The following is a 16684-nucleotide window of genomic DNA, read 5'->3' on the forward strand; positions in this document are numbered from 1 at the left end:
AAATCTACATGAGGCACGTGACTCAAATGAGAACTCGAGAGATGTGAGAGAAATAGAAAACTGAATTTTGTACTCACATAGACTTTCTGTGTGATCTTAATGCCATTTTAGCATTGCATTGTTCTGACCACATTTGAAAAGTTTGTCAGTAATATTCCATAGGTCATACTTTCTTTTCCCCCAAGAAAGTCCCTACGACACCTTCAGCAAGTCTACATCATTGTCAGGACTGTCACTGATATGTGCCTACTAGCTGAGCCCCCCCTTATTCTACCAAGGCTATACCTGCACTGGCTTTTGTAGTTGCTGTTCCTTCTGCCTGGAATACTTTCACTGCGAAAGGTCGAGTGGCTAATTCCTCATCTAAGTTTCAACTCAAATATCCTGCTCCCAGAGAGGTTGCCTTTGACGGCCCTATCTAGCTAATGTTGCCCCCACAGCAACATTATAACATCCTTCTTTAGTTTCTTCATAGCACCGAATATGACTGAAATTGTCTTATTTACTTGTTAAGTATCTATCTCCCCCACTCAAATATTTATCTCTTTGAGCGTAGAGATCTTATTTGTCTTAGTTACCGCTCTCTTCTCGATTCCTAAAATAGCATTGGGCACTAAATTAGCATTTATTCAATTAATTATTTTTGTAAATTCATGTTATGTTTTAATATCTGGAAGAACTACGTCCACTTCATTACTCTTTCTCATCACCTCTGGCCTTATGCAGATACGTGAATTAATAAAAATAATTTTTTGATTCTTAATATTTACTAGAAAACTTAGAAAATACAGAACAGTATAAGGAAGAAAGCAAGAAATCAACCACATGCCCACACCTCAGAGAATGGCATGATTAATATGTGGTTCCTTCTAGTATTTTATTCTAAGTTTATATGTGCACAACTAAGGGTTCTGCACCCAATCTCACCATGTGTGTGTTGTCAGATAGGGTTTCCTACACCAGCAAGGAATGTTTGAACACCAGGTAGGTATACTACCCTTCAACTCAATTCTGATGTAGGAACATTTGGGATAATGCAAGAGAACTCCCTTAGAAGGTTGAAAGTACAGCCAAGGACCACAGTATACAAGGCAGTGAGGGCGGGTGGCTACCATGGCTAAGAATTGGGGCCTAATCAAAGGATATTTCTACCCCAGCGTAGAGACTCTTGCAATGTCTGCCTGGAAAGATTCCAGAATTGCCACAGACTGATGCTATCTGTATCCCATTCTTCTCCTTTCTAAATGAGAGTGTTTATGGTGATCTCGTTCCTACTCTACCATTATATATTAGGTATGGAGGGGGTGGGGCACAGATACTTTATTTAGTTCATATGTCTCTGTATCAAGAGAAGATACTTCCAGGCCCAACTATTGTGAGATCGTGGACTTGGAACTTAATACTGTGATAGGGTAGAACTTTTGGGAGGTAGGATAGGACTTCTGAGATTATTTCTCTGGAAGAGAGTATGCATATACCATGTGGGAGTAAAAGTAAACTTAATGTCTAATAATCAGAAGGGCTGAGGGCGGCTGTCACTAGTCTTGTCTGCTCATGCTTCACCCTTTGGGGCTCTCTCACCCTCCAGTGGTTGGGTGGGGCCATGTGACTAGTTTTAGCAACTGAGTTGTAAACATAGTGATGTAAAGTACTTCTAGGCCAGAACATTTAAACATGTAATTGCCATCGCGAGTTCCTCTAATGTACTTTTTCCAAAAGAGTGGCACCCCTCAGCCTGGATTCCATGATTGACCAATAACATTGATAAGAAATAAACCTTTTGCTTTAAGCCACTATGATTTTTTTGGGGGGGAGGGGGTTCATATGTTATTGCAGACTAATCAGCCAATCGTGAATAAAATACCTATTGTCTGCCTCTTGCATTAGAAATCAGGATTGGTTAGGACCAAAATCTTGTCAATCTTGCTGTAAGTTATGTGCCAGATATTTATCAAAATACTAGCTCATAGTAGGTGCTCAATCAATGTTTCTTGAATTAATTAATGAAGGAGTGACTTCTCTGAGCATAGTTAAAGTTTTGTTCTAGTAACAGCTTCCTTCTGACAATAATCTCCATATCAGTCAAGACTGGCTCAGTGTTACTGCAGTAATAAACACCAAAACCTCAGCGCCCTGAAACAGCAAAAGTGTGTTCTTTTATTATAGATCCATTATGGGATAGCAGGGGAGCTCTGCTCACTCCAGTCCCTCAGGAACCCAAGCTGACTGGAGCCACTGCCACTGGCTTGAAAGTTGCTGGTTGCCATAGCAGAGGGATTAAAGAGCTCTGAAGGGTCTTGCATTGGTAAGCCTAGAAGTGACTCATATTACTTCTGCTCATAACTAATAGGCCAAAATTAGTTACATGACACACTTCAACCACAAGGAAGCCAGGAAGATCAGGCGGACAAAAGGAAATATTTGTCGAACATCATGAATGTCTAACGAAATAGGTAAACAAAAAAGTAATGAAAATATCTGTGATAAATTAGAAGAAGGGGGGAATAAAACCGGGCTATATGGTAGAAGCAGTTGAGAAACTTACTTAAAGTAGGTGATCTGAGAGGCCTCTCTGAAGAGGTGACATTTGCATTAAGACCTCAAAGGTCAGAAGGAGGGACAAGAATTAAAAGAACATTCCAGACGTGAAACAACAAATATAATGACCCTAGGGTGGAATGAGCTTGTTTTTTCCTGACTCTGGCAGAAGACGAGATCTGTGGAGACTAAAGAAGCAATGGAAGTGGGAGGAGCGTGTCAGGAGACAGAGATGTCAGGGTCAGATCACAGAATAGCCTGAAGGCCATAACGAATAATCAGGATTTTCTCCCAAATGCAATAGGAACGCAATAGGAAAGGTCTTAGGACAAGATGTGCACCTTTGATTTGTGTTTTAAAAAGATGACTCTGGCTATATGGGAAATTACCTGGAAAAGGGTAAGAGTGAAAATAGGGAGGTGGGCCAGGGGGCTCTGTAGCAGTACCAACAGATGATAGGGCTGGGAAGAGGTGGGGGTGGGTTGCAGGGGGGAGGGTAACTCAGTAGTGGAGATGGCAAGTAGTGTCAGTAGTGGAGATGGCAAGCAGTGAACAATGTAAGAGTTATTCTGAAGGACTTACTGATGGATCGAATAAGAGGGAAAGGTAAGAGTTATTTATGATACACACTGTCAAAGATAAAGCAAGGCACTAGTTAAAGTGGTAAGGAAAGATTTTTATCAGTAAATAAGTACTGTGAACCGAACTCAGCTTTGCTTAGACAGAAGTGACTGGGTGCTTTAAAGGGATAACGAGGGAATGGGATGAGTGAGGTCTTAGGGAAGTAAAAAATTTGTTTGTGTGTGGGGGGGAGGGGGGCTCAGGAAGCTTAGTGTAAATACAATTAGGCCTGTTGTGTATGCTAGCTGGCAATTACGGAAGTTAAATTCTATCCTCCTACAGAAACTGGGAGACAGGGGCCTATCTTTAGGTATCGGCTGGAACAAATGGTGAAAAAAAAAATTTTAAGCAGCTTTAAGTTTTATCAAGGAGAAACTTTAAGAATGACTAGGGCCATATTAGGGATGTGGTCTTGAGCTATTAGAAACCATGTCAGGTTTGTTCAAGTCTTTACAGATGAAGGTTGAGGCCTAGTCAGGAAGAGGACTCAGGAACCTGGCTAGAGTTTGGTCAAGGAGAGAATTTTCACCAATTTTCTGGTTTTAGTGATAGGGTGTTATTCATAGAGATAGGGAAGTCTAGGGGACAACTAGGTTTAAAAATCTAGAGGAGAATAAATTCCTATTTTGAACATGTTAAGTTTGAGACATTCAGATGGGTAAAAAATTAAATATAGGAATGGGTCACATAGAAGTCTGGGCTAGCTATAAATCAAGAACTGTCAGCTTGAGCTAATTCAAAGATCACACACATGGGCGTTAAAATGATGGAGACTCTAGGACTTACCTAAGAAATCCCTACTTGAGATTTGGTTCTAGAACTGTATCATCATTAGGTATACAGTCATATTTCTAATGGTGGCAAAGTAAAATGAACCAAATAACAATCATGTTGCTGTTAAATATTTCAAAATTTTTCTTTTGATTTGAAATCTATCTCTATTTGCTATTTCTAAATGATAGCCCCTCCCCAAATCACACTTATTAAACACTATTGTTATTGCATTTTATATGAGTGGAAAGCTGAACAGAGAGGAGTTAAGTAACTTGCCTGAGGTGAAACAAAGTTGTTGAGGGTTGGGTCCTGTGTTGAAATCTAAGCAATCGGGTTCTAGAGTCTGTGTTCTAAATCCTTATACTATATGGCAGCAAGCCTATAGTAAAGTAGTTTGGTTCATTTATTTAATGGACTTTAAGTATATCATAGTTCCAATAAGCATTTTTATTGGATCTCACTGTGCTCAGGTGTGCACATCTGGATCATTAAGGTTGAGGTACAATTCGCCTGGTGGCTATGCCTCAAGGTATTACAGCCAAATTCTGGGAAGAGTAGACTGGCTTCACTAGAAAGATCCTGAAGTCTCAAACTCTTTAAAACAAATGAACACAAAGTTTAAAAAATGCAATTGTACAAGACAGTCAGGTTTGCTCTGCTCTGTAACATCACACTGAAGAAGTCCTAGTGCTGGGTATCATTTGCTGTCAGAGAAATGAAGTTTTCTGTCCACAGAACATTATATATCGTATTGGCACACTAAATTCACAGTTGTCATAATACTAAAGAGTTCCTTGAGCGCAGGAATTATTTCATCTTCCTTAACTACGTTCTAGTAGAGTTAAAAGGGATGCTTGATATAAGAAGAAGAAAGGCAAAGAGAGGGAAGAATGAGAAAAAGGGGGAGAGGGAAAGAAAAGGGAATTCAAACAGTAACACTGGACACTTTGAGGTGAGAATGATTCCCTCTACGTTTGTTTTTAAGCTTTTCCTATTTATGGCGTGCAGAAACGTTCTGATCCCATCTAACACACTCTAACTCTCCCTTCACTCACTTTCGGCCCTCCCTGTCCCCTCTCACTGGCCTCCCGGTCCCGCCCACTGCTCCCCCACCCGTTAGCCCGCCTGTCAAGCCACTGCACACTGCGCCTGCGCACACAGGCTGCTCTCTCGGGGCGGGGCCCGGAGAGCGGAGGGGAAGAGGAAGTTGGGGGAGGGTCCTAGCTGGGAGTGAACCGGAAGTGTAAACCCTCCTACTTCTTCTCGACCAGGCGGAACCTGTTCGGCTGGGCCCGGTGGCCGCAAGAGAACTTTCTCCCGCCCCAACGGTCTCAGCGGCCAACTGCCTCGCCCGCTTGGCAGTGTCCCCCGCCTTCTCCTCTCCGGCTCCGTGCGGCGGCCTCGTCTGCTCCTTGCCCGGCGATCTCCGCTTGCTGCTGCCACCGCCACCTCGTCTTCTGCCCGGCCAACCGGCCCGCCCCGCTGCAGTGATGTGCGACAAGGAGTTCATGTGGGCCCTGAAAAACGGAGACCTGGACGAGGTGAAAGACTATGTGGCCAAGGTAAGAGGCGACGAATGGAGTCGGTGAGAGCACAGAGATGGGATGGAGATGAGGCTGAGGAAGCTGATGAGCTGGGCTGGCGGGGGTTGGGGGCGGTGGGGGGTAGAGGCATCTTGAATGGAGGTGGCACTAAGGGGTGAGGGGAGTCAGGGATCGTCTGAACTGAGAGAAGGGTCTGGATACCTCGGTCGTGTTGTGTCAGGTCACTGCTGTGTTGGTACAGCCGGGCTCTTGCTTCTTGATCTCTTGGGGGAGGGATGGGGAGGAGAGGTATCGGCTCTTTTGAGTCACTTCTGAGCCCCGATCCTTTGAGTTAGGCCCTCTTCTACGCCAGAGTTACTTAAATCTTTTGGGATGAAACGATTCTCTGTTTTGAACCTGCCCGTTTAGTGAATGAGGTGACCTGAGTGATTAGAATCAGAGGAACTTTTTTATTAACTGTGGGCTGTTAATGAATTTAATGTTCGTGGACCGTGAAAAAGAGTAGCCAAAATAGTAATAGTTTAAAAGAAACTTAGTATCACTTCACTGCGGGAGTCTTAACTTTGGGTGTGGCCTTTTTCCTCTCCCCCACTACAGCAAAAACGTAACTTGCTTCAAGTGGTAAGCTTGTCAATTAGCATCTGGGAGTGTTTAAGTTATCTGAGTAGTTTTCAAACAAATGTTAACTTAAGTTACTTCATCTTTCTCCTTAATTCCATCTGAAATGCTTACACTTGCAATCAGTAGTAATGCAGTTTAGTCAGTATATCTGAGGATGAGATCATGAAGACAGCTGATCTCAAAACTAAACTTAAAATATAAAACTGAATCCACATGGTGGTAGATTGGTAAAATTCCATGCTGGCCTGCATTTGGACCCTGAAACTGCCTTTTGTAATTATGAGAACTTACATGTGATTTTGATATTATAACCTAAAAAGGAATCTTCTAAAACAGAAGTATAACTTTATGACATAACGTCGGAGTGCCTCTTGCTCACCAAAAAGTGTGAAAACCCAATCTAGATTTTAGGTCTTCAAGGTGTATGAACACCAGTATGGTGCTGTGTTTATGTTCCAGAGATCTGTGTTAAGGAAGCAAATAAGCAGAAGCAGTTTCTTAAAACTTGTAGGATTGTGCAAGGCAAACTAATAGTTTTCACTCTGTTTAATTCCATTACATTTAGACTTTTTGCATGCAAATTATTTGCTTAGTTGTTATTTGTAGTGGATTTTTAGGACACTGTTCACTGCCTTCTCTGCTAGTGACAGTCTTAAATCTGACTTACTGGATGTTTCGATGTAAGATTAAAGGGAAGAAATGACTTGCAACACTTCAATCTGTGGTACACGTCCCAGTGATTGGACACTGTAGTACTGGAAGTTAGTGGGCTTTTGTTTTTAGGTTATTGTGGGAACTTGAAATATAAAAAGTTGACAAATACTGAGCTGACAAAAGTAACACAATTTATGTAGTGTCTTGCCCATACATTATTTTATATCATCCTTTCTAGTCTTGTGAAGTTAAGTCCTTTTATTAGTCCCATAGGTACTTAAGAAAAAATCCAAAATTACAGAGATAACAAAAGATGAAGCCAGCACTAAACTGCTGACTCTGAAACTTAGTCTCTGACTTCTCAATGCAATCTCTCACAATCTAAAATGTAATTGTGAAAACATACCATCATTTCTAGTAGGCCATTCCTAGGTCTACATCCAGGCAGAGAAATTAAAAGTAAAGAGTTCTTAATCACGCAAAAACATTCATGTATAAATATGTGCCAAAAAAAATGAATTAATTTGTTTTCACTTAGTTTTTCAGTTAGGTCATTATGTTCGGTTTGATTTTGTTTTTTCATGTCACTGCCATGGTGCCTACTCTCATTTACAAAAAAGATGTGAATGAAAACAAGGATAGACATTCAAAGAGACATGTCTCTTCCAGGCCCCTATATCAGGTTAAAGGAAGTATTAAGAACTGGTTTATCCAAAAAGGTTTGACTGTAACGTAATCCTATGAACAGATCATTGAGCTCTTTCCTTTCTTATTTTTATTGAGTAACTTGAGCCTCTTAAAATACCCTTTTTAATGAAAATTAACAACAAAAAAGACAAACCAAAAACTAGCATTCCGGTTTTTACTTCCTGAGCTCTCTTATTATGTCTCTTCACACTCTCCAGTCCTTAGAACAGTTTCTTCTGCTCAGCAGCCATCTTCCTTGCCTGTTCATTGACTCACCTTTTTCATCCACCAATTTTCGAACTGTTTTTTGAGTTCATATAGTGTGCATTTATCTAAGTAAGTGTGCACAAAGAAAGTGCATGAAGACACATTTGGACTTGTTTAGTTTTTCTTCTAAGGGGCGAGAGTCTTTAAAATATTCTAGCCTGCACTCCTATGAAGATCTCTCACATTGTTAACATAAAAGAATGGACCCATAAGTGAAGCATTTTAGTATTCTCTTTTTAAATTAATATTAAAAAATTAATAATTGTACTTATCCACCTGCTTTTGACTTCTATATAGAAATCTGAAGTATGGATAAGCATCAATTATCTGTTTGGGGTAAGTTTTTAAACTCTTAATTTAATAATCAGTTCAAAGTTCCCAAAGCATTGAAAATTGTATGGTTCTAAAAGGAAAAAGCAGCATATAAAGAAAAATTTAGATTATTTCGTATTAAATGTTCACCTGTAACATTAAAACAATATCCGAAATAGTTTGGCTTCTTGACTGACCTAAAGACTATAGTTAGTTCTAACATTTTTATTGGGCACTTTTCAGGTCCCAAGCACTTTGCTAGATCTGGTATGATCACGAAGAAGTTGGATTCAATGCTTGAGAAACTTAAGCATCTATATTCAGCAGACCTACGTGAAAAAGCTTCCATACTTTTAAAATCGTATGCAAATTATAAATAACACCTCACAAAATTCAGTCTGTCCAATTGGAAAAGTGAAAGACAGTCAATAAGATATTCATGAGCAGAGACAGTAGATGTTCATAGCTTCATTTTCAAGCTGTATGTTTCCTCTAGATGACATTATTTTTGCCTTTGACTCCTGTTTTTGCCTTGATGTTCATTTCTCCCACTGGAGTTAATTCAGCCCTCACCTAGGCTTTAGACTTCCTAATGGTTAGCTCTGTTCAGATAAATTCCAAACTGTACTCATATTTTCTCCAAAACTATTTCTATTTCTGTTGCCTCCAACACAACCCAACCATTTGCCCAAACTAGAAATTGGGGCCTTTTCTGCCTTCTTAGTCTCTCTCACTTACTTACTCTTCATTCTCATTGCTACTGTAGATGAGTTATTGCTTCTCTCCCACCCAGACTGTGTTTTCCTTGACTACAGTTTTCCCCTCCGTCCTCGTCACCGTGCACGTCTTAGCTGGAGGGATCACGCCGTAATATGAATCCGAGCTTGTTAGTCTTTTCTACTAACCTCCCTCACTCCTCTTAGAATACTTTTGTGATTCTCCTTTATTTGTTTAAAAAAATGATGAACTCCTCCTTGATTTGGCACACTTGGCTATTATGATCCGGCCTGTGCCTGTGTTTCTAAACCCACCTCTTCGCCTGCGGACTCTGCTCCAGACCCCGCCATGCTGTTTCTTTCTTGTCCATCTTTCCATGTGCTCCGTCATCCTCCTTGTCCAAGTCTGCTCACCCCTATCCCTAACTCTCAGCCTGGTGAGCTCCTATTTATCCTCTTAACTTAAATTTCTCCCCTTCCAGAAAAACATTTTGATTTCAGATGGAGAGCTGCTGCTTTTATGGTTTCACTTGTCAAATTTCTGTGTTTTGTTTATATATCAAATTGTCTGTTTTTAATTAGGATCTGGGCCTCTAGAGGGTAGTAGATACTATATGTATTTTCCATCTTGTATCTTCAGTATAGTGCCAAGGAATTTCACACATTGAAAGCATACGTTCTAAATAAATTATTTTTATTAGCTACAGTTACAATATACTTCATTAGTTATATAATGACATTTACCATTGAGAGGATGGCTTCTATTGCCAGGTACTATAAAGCACTCTGTAACATTTTTACCTAAGTTTTCACTTGCTTTTTACCACAGCATTTCAATATAGATAATAGTATTCCCATTTCAAGGATGAGGAAACTGAAGCTTAGAGAAGTTAAGTAACTTAACAGGGTCACAAAGTAAGTAGCACAACTGGCATTCAAACCCTGAGCGCTCTGAATCTGCAGCCCATATATTTTTCACTGTATCAGTCTGCCTTGAAATAAATGGTTATCTGGTTTCTTAGCTCACTGTAAGCTAGAATCATCAGCACATTGAGAAAATGAGAAAGGAGCTTGTAAGAGGCAGGCACAAGTTATCTCTGACTATGAATGAAGAATAGAAAAAATGGCCACAATTTAAAAAAATAATGTAACAATTTGAAAATAATTAGGATAGAGATAACAGCTCTGAAAACTAAATCTCATAAGAGGCTATCTTGATTCAAAGGGTGACCATGAAGAGACTATTTGATAACTTATGGAAACTTCTTTGTATTTATAGTTCCATATAATCTTATGTTATAATTAATGTTTGTAATTTTGATCCTGTGTAGCACAGAAAAAGTCAAATTGTGTCCATTTGCCTTAGGAAGAAACAAAAGTATTGCGATTTCTATTCAGAATGGTTTAAATTAATAGCATTTTTTTCCCATACAATATGCTCTCAAAATTTTATATATTTGAGCTCTGTGATGCTGTGTACAGGTATAACATCACTTATTAATCAACCCATAAGCATAAGCTGATTTTAGAGGTTTTAGAGATGAAGAGACCAGAGCAAAGGTTAAATAACTTGAGGCCCGTGAGTAGTGAGGCTGAGATTTTAACCCGTCACTGACTTCAAAGCTCCTGCTATTACACTACATACCATTCACCTTTATTACTCAAGAATGCTACATAACTCAGGGGATACTATATTATTGAGTATATAAGTGTGAAAAATAATCAATAATCACATCTGGATGAAATTTATCCATAGAGACTACTTAGAAGGGAGCTTTGCAGTCGATTTTGCGGGTCCAGCTCTCTTCGCGATGAGGGTTTCTAAGTCAAATTGCTAAGTAGTCCCATATAATCTCCAGTAGGTCTGATATACATTCTCTCTTTTTTACTTGTGCTTCTATTTCACTTGCTGTGAAATACTATACATCAGGTGTCTAACTTCCCCTTTCTCTGTGGTTTCCTTTCCCTCTCCAACCCCCATTCTAATTACGTCTGCCTTTGACACTCTGGTAAGTTTGAGAAGCCACAGTGGTACACCCAGTGAGAGGATAGGATCTCTTGAACCTGAGAAAAGTTATCAACTCTAATCTTTTAGAAATTGTAAGACTTAATTGGGATCCCTTTCACTTCCTAATAAAAAAGGGTAATTTAAAAGAGGTCCTGATTCAGTCTCTCTTGCAATTATTTTATGTGGTTTTCTCTTTTTTTCCTTTTTAAAATTACTAGTTTCTTATCATAAAAACTTTTCAGTGTTATGCCTTTCTACAGCAGGGCTGATGACCCAGTCAGCAAGCAAGTGTATCAGCTTGTATAAGATATATGTGCCCTCAATAGATACAGAAAGTTTAGTATAGATACTTTTCTTTCTATTTATCTTTTATTTCTTGGAATAGAATATAAAGGAAGATGTGCATGCTATGTGTGTTTTGCTTTGAGATTTTTAAACTTTCTTTACACTAGTGCAGACAAGACTGTAATAAAACCAATTTCAATTATACAGTAATACATGCTTAGTTTTTAGAAGATAAAGCTGCATTAAATAAAGTAAAACAAAGTGTCCCATTGGCTATTCCTCCAACAGGTGGTAGATATCTTTCTTTAAAATATAAAACTTATTACGTATTTTTAAGACAAAAGTATTAAAAAAATAAAAATTGGCCCATGATTCTACCATCTAGATAATTTCTATTAACTTTAAAAAGTGAAATTAAATTATTTCAGGTACAAGTTAGAAAAGGCAACTGATGTGACTCCCCCCATCCTATGAACAAAGTGAGCCAGCCATTCCTCAGAGCCACATAATTAATTTCAGGAAAGCATTGCAAATTCACTTACTCATCCATTTCTCCACTTAAAAAAAATTTCTGTGCACTCTTCTGCATTTTGCTTTTTTAAATTCTTTGATAATTCATCTTAAGTTCCACCCTGCCCCTTTTTGAAATGGTACATAGCGTTCCATTTTGGGGTTGTACAACAATTTAATGATCTACAGTAAACATTTATGTGTGTGTAATTAATGCTGTAGTGATTACCTTTATGTATATTCCGTGACAACTTTGAGACTGTAGTACCTTCCTGATGAGTTTTATCAGCTTAGGCTCATATCAGCAGTGCGTGAGACTGATCCTGCCCTCGCGACATCTGAAGCACTAGGCGACATCAGAACTATTAATTTTTGCCATTTTGATAGATGGAAAATAATGTGTTGTTTCTATTTGCATTTCTTGAATAAAGAGATTATCTTATTAAAACTTTATTAGCATTTGTATTCTTTTCCTCCAGATTTCTTTTTTTTTAATAATTTGTTCATTATTCTGTTAGGCAGTTGGTTGTTTCTTATTGATTTGTATGGATTCTGTACAAATTAAGAGAATTAATTTTTGTCATATATTTTGCAAATATTTTTCCCAGTTTATCACTTGTCTTCATCTATTTTGTTGTTTTTGTTTTACAACAACTTTACCCTCAATGTAGTTAAATATGTCACTTTTCCCCCTTTTGTGAGTTGGGTTTTTGTGTCCCATTTAGAGACCTATTTCATCTAAGATTATTAATAAATTTGCTCTTCTAGAACTTCTAGAGGCTTTTTTTTATTTTATTTATTTTTTTGCATTTTAAGCATTTAATCCTTCTGTTTATATTGAAGTAAAGCATGAGATAGGAATATACTTTGATTTTTTTTTTAACAGTTCCCACATCATTTATTAAATAATTCCTCTTTACCTACTAATCTGAATTTTATCTCTATCATAAACAGAATGCCAATATCTCTTTGGGTTTCTTACTCTTTTTCTATCCATACTAAATCGTTTTAATGATCATAGCTTCGTAATACATTTTAGTTTGGAATAGAGCCACTTTCCCTCTGATGTTCTCTTCAGAATATTTGAAGGTGGTTCCTTTAAAGTTTTTTCCTTTTTCTGTTGTCTCAGAAAAAAAAAATGTGAGGATTCTTTGGACTTACCTCACATTTAACCCATAAGCATTCAGCTTTTTTTCTGGAATGCTGGCATGCGATCTGAAGAAAATCATTAGGTTTTAATTCTTTTGAAATATCTTAGGATAGGAGGATATGGTACAGTATGGGAATATTCTATATCAAAGTATTTGAAACAAGATGTGTTTAGGTAATCATAGCAGAATTGATAATTGAGTTGTTTTGTAGTATTACATTAAAGACCACCTTGTAATGAGAAATATTGCTGAAAGTAATTTTTTCATGACTCTGTTTACTGCAGTTGACCCCTGAACAATGTGAGGTTTATGGTCATCGACCTCCATGCAGTCAAAAATCCACATATAACTTTTCATTCGCCCAAATTTAACTGTCATCCTTTGGTATCTACAGGATTTGGTTCCAAGACCGCCCTCCTCGACAGATACCAAAATCTATGGATGTTTAAATCCATTATATAAAGCGGCATGGATTGATGTATACAGTAAGCCCTCCACATCAGCAGATTCCCAGCTTTGGATCAAAAATACTGTTTTCTGATCCACAGTTGGTTGACTTCCCAGATGTGAAACCCAGGGAGATCGAGGTTGACTATATTTATTGAAAAAATTTGCCTAAGAGCGGACCTGCATAGTTCAAACCTGTGTTATTCAAGGGTCAACTGTATGTAGATAGTTCTGATGCTTAGAAACTTGATTTTTTTTTAAGTCAACATAATATTACAAGGGCGAAGAGAAACTGATTCCTAAAATCAGTCAGAGAAAAAATCAAAACATAAGCTGACTCCCCAAAACTGAATGGGCAAAGTCATGTTGTTACCTTAAAAGTTCCGAGGCTCATACAGTAATATATATAAATGCAACCTCAGGCTTCAAGAAAAGTTTATGTTTGGTCTACACTTCTCTCATTCAAGTCAGAGACATGTGTGATATATTTTGAAAAGATTTCTGTTTGCTTATATAAAATAACAAACATTTTAATACTTGGGTCAAAACTTGGCCATTGGAAAATTAAATATCCCCCCCCCCCAAAAAAAGTTGCAGATAATAAACTTTTTACTCATAATATAATTGAAGCTACAACACTGTCCTTTGGGACTTTGAAAGTACATTATTGGTGAAACCACTGTGTAGTGTTTAAATATTGGCTTTGGAATTAAACCCTGCAGCTCTGGCTCTCTTACTAACTGGATTACTCTAGGTGAGATAGTTAACAGTTCAGAGCTTGATTTTCCTCATTTGGGAAAAGTTAGGGTAATTATAATACCTACTTTATATGTGTAAACTATGTACCATTTTCCCTGGTGGCTTGTGGTGAATGCTAATGTTAGCTATTGTTACTGATAATAACCATAAATTTGTTTAGAGGCAAAACTGCTTAACGACCATCCAGTGCACTTATATTGTAGATGAAGAGAAATTAAAGGCTTGACCAGGATCATACTGCTAATTAAGATTAGGACTTAAATTCAGCTTTTCCACTACACTATGGTGTTTTCTAATGAAATATTTTATGCTGGCTATTACCTCTGTTGGAATATTCCTTTTTGTCTCTTCTATTTTGTAAATTTTTGCTTATATTTAAAGCTTTCATTCTACATAGCATTCCCTGACTGTGTAGTTAATCCCTCATTTATGCCAGCGTGGTATGATGTAGAACTTTCCTATTGTGTGTATGCTCTAGTGCAGAGTTGCTTGAGAGCTCTGGGCTCCTGGCATGACTGGCAAGTTACTGGACTTGAATTTGAAGACCAGAGGCTTAATAAACTCAAATATGTGGACTAAGGTCTTTTTTACTACTTAGATATATGAATAGTAACTCTTAAATTTGAGAACCGAGACTCCCCCCCCCCCCCCACCAAATATTTCTGCAGGTCTTGATTTAAGATACAGTGTTTGTAGTGGGGCATTTGTCTTTTGTAGGGGTGGGGTTTCCCAGCATTCCCTTCTTGTGTTTGAGGAGTTCCTGGTATGAATCTTGGTGAAATCCCGGTTCCCACTAACCACAAAAGCCAAAAAGGACAAATAAGTTGCTTTTTCCTGCCCGTACTTAGGAAATGGGCCTTTAACCCAAGCATGGCTAATTGGATGCTTTCGTCTGGAGCTGATAGACTCAGGTGCAGTAAAAGATGTAGAGGCAGCAATAAAACATTGTTTCTATAAACCGAAGTAGTGGTGTGCCCATTGTGGCATCTCTTCTGTACCCAGGTGGTTCTTGTGACAGATTTTGATTTTATTTCTTACTTTCACACCTCCTTGATTCCTGAGCTTTTACTCCGCTTGGTTCTTCAGCCTTCCCAGCAAATCCGAGAGCTACTTTTAACATCTTTTGAATGCATTACATTTCTGTTAATCAGTGTGAATCGGTTTCTGTTCTTGCAGTTGAGAACCCCATATTAATTTTTAGCTTCCTGTCTCCCCTGTTGTGCTGTGAACTTTTTGAAAATAGGAATTATCTTGGTATTTCCAGTATTTATCACATTGTCTCTTAACTGGCATATAATGTAGTTAAATTTGGGTTTAATTTGTATTTCTAGGAATTAACACTTTTGTTGTTTTCAAAGTTTTACCATATACCTTTTTGTTACAGATGTTCTTAGTAAAGATGGTGTTCCTTCATTTTCTCTCTTGGAAATAGCTGTAAGTTTTCAAACTCTATTGTTTTAAAGTCAATGAACTTCATCTAGCTTTTCCACACTGCTGCGGTAGTTTTGGAATGCGGTTCTGACAATAGTTGTATAAATATTAATGCCAGCTTCCACTTGTAATCTCATCACCATTGTTTTAGAATTTCAGTTGAGAATTTTTTAAATCACACCATCTCAGTAGAAGTAAGGTAGTTTTTATGCTCTTCCCTTGTGAAGAATAAGTCACCAGTGCTTTTTCATTGTTATTAATGAACAAATATTAAAACCTTTACTTAATGCCGCATTACTTACAATGATATAAAAAAGCATGTGCACTGTCAAACCAATACAATTGAAAGCTTTCTAGCTGCCAACTAAGTCTGTGGAAAATACCCTTGTTATTTGTTCTTTTAAAGCCCTCTATAGATTCCAGTAGACCTGAGTCTGACTCTGAACCCTACCATTTATTAACCTAGTCAAGTTGTTTAATTTAAACCTCGGCTTTCTCGTCTGCAAATAGGAATTATAAAAGGTACCCATTTCGTCTATTTTAATCTAATTTTCAGAAGAGATAGTAAATGTAAAATCCACAAAGCAGTGCTACCACACTGGAACTGTAAATATTCACTGTTTGCGTTGTTTTTATGTAGGTCCTTTCCTAAGAAATGAGCAGTTGTGACTAGAGACTACATGGCTTTGTAAACCATGTCTATTGTGGTGCAAAAGCAGTCATCGAGGCTACATAAACATGTCTATGTTCCAGTAAAAATTTACAGAAACAGCCTACAGGCTGAATTTGGCCGGTGAATGTTTGCTCACATTGTTTGTATAACATTGAAGTTGCAAAAACTGGGTTGTCTAATAAACCAGATTTAATTTCATTTCCCTGAGAGTTTTTGAGATCTAAAATAATTTAAATGTATGATCAAATATAAAATTTATTTTAGGGATCAGCATTTCCAAAAATATGAATCAGAAACCTTTATGGTTGAAAGATATTGAAATATAGGGAAAAGCAAGGCATAGAAAGCCATGTGAAGATGGGGCAAGAGAGAGGTTGAACGAAATTCTCTAAAAGAGAAAGCATAGAATCTGCAGTAAATTTCAGCCTTACACGAGAAGCCTAGAATATACTGGAAATTAGGAATTGTTACTTGTAATTATGCACACAAACTAACTTAGATCCTTAAACTGAAAGGAACTTCTACAAAATCTTGTCAGCTGTCAAAGGTCCTTCACCAACAATGTGCCAGAATTTTTCTCTCCCAGGCCCTAGTGCCAGTCCTGTGACCTGGCTTGATTTCCAACTCCAGAAGTGAAAGAGAAGGCAGTTAGCACAGTTTTCACTGGTTCATTCATAATTCATTCA

The 16684-nt window shown here is 38.0% G+C and overlaps 1 protein-coding gene across 1 annotated transcript in view; it reads left to right on the plus strand.

Annotated features, from left to right (window-relative positions):
- Nucleotides 1-5179: 5179 nt before the first annotated feature.
- The window catches only part of MTPN (myotrophin), a 51184-nt gene continuing 39679 nt past the window's right edge, over nt 5180-16684 (plus strand). Inside the window, exon 1 of the mRNA XM_016121101.2 lies at nt 5180-5495. Within this exon, the coding sequence (XP_015976587.1) occupies nt 5424-5495 (72 nt within the window). The 5' untranslated portion in view covers nt 5180-5423. The remainder of the gene's footprint in view (nt 5496-16684) is intronic.

The sequence above is a fragment of the Rousettus aegyptiacus genome, unplaced genomic scaffold (genome assembly GCF_014176215.1).
Source record: "Rousettus aegyptiacus isolate mRouAeg1 unplaced genomic scaffold, mRouAeg1.p scaffold_m13_p_13, whole genome shotgun sequence".
In the NCBI taxonomy this organism is placed as follows: domain Eukaryota; kingdom Metazoa; phylum Chordata; class Mammalia; order Chiroptera; family Pteropodidae; genus Rousettus; species Rousettus aegyptiacus.